General features: G+C 47.0%; 1 protein-coding gene across 1 annotated transcript; it reads right to left on the bottom strand.

Moving 5' to 3' along the window:
• Nucleotides 1-4,308: 4,308 nt before the first annotated feature.
• On the bottom strand, nucleotides 4,309-6,489 carry LOC125552276 (uncharacterized). The gene has a single exon (XM_048715775.2). It carries the CDS (start codon nucleotides 6,427-6,429, stop codon nucleotides 4,471-4,473), a length of 1,959 nt encoding a protein of 652 aa, XP_048571732.2. The 5' UTR covers nucleotides 6,430-6,489; the 3' UTR covers nucleotides 4,309-4,470.
• Between the last annotated feature and the right edge of the window lie 237 nt (nucleotides 6,490-6,726).

Below are 6,726 nucleotides of genomic sequence, written 5' to 3' on the forward strand. Positions count from 1 at the left end.
TTTTATTCGCTAATGCAAGATTCAAGTCACAAATTGAACAGTGCATAGGCAATGTGACGCAAAAAGGAACGATGACTACGCGCAAAGACAGGGCTACCTTCAACACCTGGAACAGCGCACAAGCATGGTAGCACCAAAGACCAAAACACAACGACGGCGCAGAGGGAGGAACACAATCACACAAAGCTAAGCAGAGAGATCTCAACGCCAACGTCGCTAAGCGAACACGATGAACCGAACTCGTCCGATGCTCGCTGCAAGAACCGCCGTGGGTACATCCGGGTATCGTCGGCGCATTCGTGCTCGCAAACCGTGTCGCACTGGTCCGGTGAACCGGCCGCGAAAGCAGCCACTGGAGCACCGGGTGAAGCGATCGAAGCCGACGGTCCCAGCGTTCTAGCTAGGGCCCCTGCAGGACTTCAGATGATGCCGTCAGGTCGTCCTTGTCACCGGCGGCGGCGGCAGCCCGCAGAGGCAACGCACATGGCCAGGAACGCGACGGCGGTGACCCTTGACGCGGATGTGCAGGTGACCATCCACCATGGTAGTCACTTGTCGTGCTCTTCCTGAGAAAGCTCTGGCTCTCGGCTTCACTCACCTCAACCGACTCTCACTGCAGAGCTACAACTGTCCAGGTTGGCTCGAGAGCGATATATACAGATAAACTGGGGCACACACCAGTCGAACTTTCAATTTCCCTGTGATGATCTGATCGCCGGAAATATCCTAGCGCACAGTTGTTGCCCTGGACGGATCAAGGCGCTGGTTGGACTGCTCGGCCTCAACTGTTAACATGGGACTACCCCAGGAGTACATGTGCATGCACCAACCATCTATTCTATTCTGAAGGCTAAAAGCTGTTGAGTGGGTGGTTAAAATTCGCCCAGGCAGGTGGCGACTATGCACACTGACAACGGAGAAAGGAAGGGTCCATCGGGCCGGCGGCACAACCTCGTGGCGTCGGCGTCGACTGGTATGCAGATCACCTTGTGATTCCTGAGTACATGCCCCAATCAGCGGTTCTGAGAGCTACAGATTGCTGGATGAATGGGACACAATTGGTCCCAGTTAAATGAGCTACACCATCAGATAGGGCTACCAAGTGCCAAGTGCCAAGTGCCAACAAATGGTATGTCAAATCCTGAACCAAATGTGACTTTTTACCCGATGGACAGGCATAGAAGCATTCAAATCAGTGGCCAGTGCATTGCGGTGATCTAACGTCGCCCTCAGCCGATCAATGATGAACTTGAGAGGCAAAAGGAACAGCAGCCTGTCAGGTTACCGGGCATCACTTTCAACTTTTGGAAGGCCCTTCCAGGAACAGCAGACGCTGCTCACAAGCAGAACAAAGAGGAGAAGTGCAAAGACTAGGGCCTCCTTTGGTTCATAGGATAGGAAAATCATAGGAAAAAAAAAGTCATAGGAAATGAGATAGACATGTATCTCAAATCCTATGAGTAGGAATAGGAAAGGAAATGCCCTTTGATTCACATTATAGGATTTTTTTTTCATTGAGTCTAGGCTAATGTTTAATTTCCTATGAAATGTGGAGGATAAGAAGAATTCCTCCATACGAATAGCATTCCATTCCTACAAACCAAAGCGCTCTAAAGGAATTTTTCCTATAGAATTTCTATCCTATGAAATTCCTACAAGATTCCTCTAAAGCTCCGTTCGTTTCACATGAATTTTACAGGATTTTCACTGCTAAGAATTCCTACCGGATACTTCTCCTTTGAAGTGTTCAGATTGTAGGATGGCAGTACAGTATTCCAAAGGAAATGCTGGCTTCCTGTGCCCATTCCGGAGGAAAAGAAAAATCTACTCCAAGGTCATTTGTTGGCGGATGCCCGAGGCAAAACAGAGGTGCCCCAAATAAAATTTTCAATCGTATGTGAGAGAGATAGGTACCAGTTGTGCCCTGCTGCTGGTGTTTGGCTACAACTTGGTGGGGTCCCAAAATTAGCTTTTCCTTTGGATTTTATCACATGACCCGCGAACACCTCAGTTTTAGCTGATCCTCCATTTCATCAAGATCACAAAGGTTTCCAAGCTCCCTTCAACCCAATTCCTTCACAGGTTTATTTTCCTATATTTTCTATCCCTCCACTCAGAACAGGGCCTAAACCAAAGGAGGCCTAGATGTTCCAGATCCCATGTACAGATAAGGCATATCTCAATCAGTAGCATAATAACCTAACGAGTACTGTTTACCCTAATCAGTAGCATAATAACAGACTAGACGTTTCATCCCTCAAGCTTAACAAAAAAATGAGGAACTAGTTGATCCTATAAGCAGCCCATTCCACAACGCGACCAAATGGATCAAATCAGGCTAACAATGCATGTCAGCAGTCTCATTGAACAAACACAAAATGGCATAAACTAACCTCCCTACAGCAAACACAACATGAGTTTTCAAAAAACATAACTTTGATAGGTCCACAACAAACTTGAATATTATCGATAACAGAGAAAAACAAAAGGATAACCTATTTAGTTAAATAAGTATGCAAAATATTAACTCCACTTAATTTTTTTGGCCAGGTTGTAAACAGTGATTCCTTAAGTGGTAACCAGTAAATGAAAATTGCCAAATTTCAGGTAGGATGACTTCACATTACTACAGAAATAATATCTCTAGAAGCCATGTTTCAGATATTGCCACTACTTATTACCTGGAATAAATTTCAGCAATGCATGAATCCGAGATGTAGGAAGGTTGCTCAATTTCTAGCATGGAACATATCACTTTGAAACAATCTTCAGATGTTCGTTCAGCATCAGTTACCTGGGAACAAAATGCCTTCCAATTCTACAAAAGAGAGTAATTCCAGGTCAATGTTCTTTCTATTCTATGTCAGAGTAATTCCCGTTATCCCATTGGATATGGCTACGTCGCTTGTACTAAGAGTCTAAGGTAACTTCAAATGTGACCTGTTTCTGACATTCATTTCATCCAACCTGCACACTTTTTCCTATATATAGAGTGCCACAAAATGGAGGACACAAAATAATATGAGTTCTTCTAACCTCAAGCTGACGGTGTGTCATCTGATGCCAATAAGCTTAAATAAGCAGAAAAGAGATAGGCGCATCTAAAAATTTGATAACAGACCTATATGTATGCTTATGTCACGAATAAATGGTCAGTTGAAAAATGCTACCGGTAAATCACCAGCAAAAAGCCAAAAACACACATGTGTAGCCAAGAAAATGATGGTGTTCAACTGATCCCAAAATCACAATCCAGCAAAGTAACAACATTCTCTTCATAATTTGTTGATCCCTACATTTATATGCTTCACTGCTTCAGCCATTTGAGAAACACAAAACTAGTTCATTGGAGAGGATTGGGATGATATGCAGTAGTTATACTCGGGTACACCATTTGCATATGTACTATGGTTTCACATTCAAAAGAGTAAATGTATGCAGAGAACCTCCCCTGAATCATTTTATTGTAAAGCAATATATTGAATGTAAATCAAAAGTTTCCCTACAATTTCTAGCACTGTTAATCATTTTTCTGAGCATGAACAACGATTTTAGCTGCCCAGAATTATGACATCTAGCACTAATAATCATTTTCCTGAGCATGATCAAAGATTTTAGATGCCCATAATGTTCCAAGAATTTTGTGAATACTGTAGTAATATACTGGTAGCCAGACAGGCATTAAAACCCTTCCTGTCTTTACAATGTTTGAATAAGATACCGATTTTGTTTCTGCAAGCAATGATGCTTATGTAACCATAAGCTGAGGAATATCCCTTATCACAGTAAACACCAACCAGTCAACCATAGATCAACGCACAAGGAAGCAACATCCATCTCACACATAAAAGCTGAGGTTACGATAAATTAAACCACACAAGAGGAACTCTGGAATTTTCAGTATACGTATCTTACATAATGCATAAGCAACAGCATATCAAATCATATCAGGTTCAGTTTCTTTAGCTATTGCATTAACGATAGGCAATATTGCAAGCAAGGCAAAAATGAACGACTAAGTATAGTAGGATCACTGTAGTTGAAGTTATCAATTAAATATTAATACACTGGATGCAACTAAGAAGCAACAATGAGAATGATGCAACTTGCATAGTAATAACACAGATTGTCGTGCTACTGATGTAGTGCGCCAAATTCCACACATGCGCATGCACAAAAAACATAGATTAAGTTAATGCTCGAAAGTACAATAATAAGATAGTAAAATACTATGATTAAAAACTTTGAACAGAAACAATGTTCAACTGTCTTGGAAGAAGACAGTAATCAACAGCGGCACTATAGACAAGTTAAGAAGGTTGAATTGATTAATCAGCCTGTATATATCAGGGAAGATAGGTTACTTTGAAGCTCCACCTACAAACACTACATTAAATTGGTGCAAGCTTATGACATTCTAGCATACAGAATTTACAAGACCTTCCTGGAATCAGGGGTGAATCACAAATCTCACACAAGTCCATGTCTAAAACTGACATCTCCTGCATCGCCACTGGAATCTAAACCTACAGGTGAATCATACCACTTGGGCCCAGAGTAGAATCCGTCTATTTGTATGCCTAACAAACTTGAGTCAGTTACCATGGTGTCATCATGCATCAATGGCTTAATAATCTTGGAATCCTCGCCACCATCTTCATCCCCACAGTTAAGTATACTCTTTTCATCAAAGTCACCAACATTCTCCTTCAGCATCCACTTATCACACTTTGGGCTATCACCCATTAGCATCTTCCTGTCCTCGCACTCTGCTGCCATTCTATCCCATGAGACGATGGGCCCAAGGCTCGAACCAAAATCAGTATCATCGTCATCAAGCATGTCATCCTCCTTGCAGAATGCACCATCGTGATGATCTAAGTGGTGCGACACATCACCAGTCGCCCATCCCCCGACCTCATTGCCCATCATCAATGTCTCCTCTGGCTGGTAAGTGTTGCCATCCAAATTAAACTTCCTAATCCTGTGCAACACCTCAGATAGCTCATTGGAAAGAGAACCCAATAGCTCTGGGTGCATCTTAGCCACCTTCCCTTCTAGGGAGACCACCTCTGCTCTGAGCTCCCGGACTTGCTGCAAGACTGCCTGATGCGAGTCATCAATGTCAACATCTACATCCCCCTTAATCGAAAAGCTAGGCTCACCTTCCTCATTGACATCATATATGTCTGGATCAAACTCAAATGTCCCCTGATGCCCAACTAACCTGTGAACAATCCGAGCACTGCCATCAAGTGGCCCGGGCTCATGCCCTGAGTGCACGGCGTAAAGCTTGAACACTGCAGTGCCCTCTTCTTGATATACAAAACTCTTGTCTTTCTCATTATAATTGGCTATGGGCACAATAGCCCTGATACGGAACCCACAGCCACACCTCTTGGATTGGTATGGCTCCCGCTTCAGCCCCCGTGGCTTCTTCGCCTCAGAGGCGCTGGCTGAAGAGGACACAGTATTCCCACTACTTGAAGTTGGCACTCCAGCACGATGGCATGCATAATCCTTCACCTCGGCCATGAATGGCTTATACCTTATATACTTCTGCCTAATACAGAGGACCACCTTGTGCTTGGCAGCCAGCTGCTGTAGCCGGCGTGGCACGTCTCGTGCCGGCACATCCAGCGTCTCCGTATATTCAAACCTGCGGCGCCGCTTACCACGTCCTGGCGATGAGATGGCAGAATCAGGCTGTCCAGCAGGTGCAGCCTTACAAACAGGGCACGCAGCAACACATACCCTGACAAATGATTCGGGAATACCATAGAATTTGGCTCCCACAGTCCAGGCCTGCCGGATACGCTCGACGGTGTCCTTGAGGCCGAGGTGGCGGAGCAGGTCCGGGTCCGCGTGCGCCTCCGAGACTATGTCCAGCCACTGGCCGACATGGGAGACGCGCTGCGCGGGGTTGGACTTGAAGTGGAGGTGGCGGCCGTCGGCCGAGGCGGCGAGCTTGTCCTGGATGCGCTTCCACGCGGTGAGGTAGGCGGTGTCCTCGTTGCGGTCCTTCCAGACCGCCCGCCAGGAGGCGAGCACGGAGGGGGAGGTGGCGGCGCGGACCTCCTCGGCGACGGCGGGGCGGCCGGCGAGGATGCAGCGCAGCATGAGCGCGTGCGAGGCGGCGGTGAAGGTGTAGAACTGCGAGGAGATGTGCGGCGTCGGGTCGACGGGCGGCAGCGCCGGCGAGGCGGCGGCGGGGCCCCCCGGGCTAGGGTTCGGGCCGCCGGGGATTTGGATCAGCGCCTCGTCGTCGGCGTCGACGTGGAGGAGGTAGCTGCAGGGGCTGGGGCTCGGGGAGCCGGGGTCCGGGTCCGGCGGGTGGTGGGATTTGAGGTAGGAGGAGGAGGAGGACGAGGGGAGGAGGGGATTCATGGGGGCGACGGTGGGGGAAGGCGACGAGGAGGTCTTCGGCATATCCGCGGATTTTTTTTTTATTTTCTGGGGGAATTCGCTTTCCTCTTCCTTCCGGTTTCACTGCGCCTGCTGTTCGTTATATATATATCTGCCTCTAGTCTCCGGTTGTTATGATGTATCGGCTGCGCGTCGCTCGGGGCTGTTCGAGCTTGTGCCACCGCAGCTGGGCCCAGTCGTGGGACGCGTGAACTGAGCCTCTTTGTCAGTGGCTATGGTGGGTTTGTTTGAGTTACTTTTTCTTGGCACTGCCTCTGCTCGGCTGTTCGGAGAGGGACGACTCGTCTAACGATACCATGG

Source organism: Triticum urartu, chromosome 4A (assembly GCF_056163025.1).
Source record: "Triticum urartu cultivar PI428250 chromosome 4A, HENAU_Tu73, whole genome shotgun sequence".
NCBI lineage: Eukaryota > Viridiplantae > Streptophyta > Magnoliopsida > Poales > Poaceae > Triticum > Triticum urartu.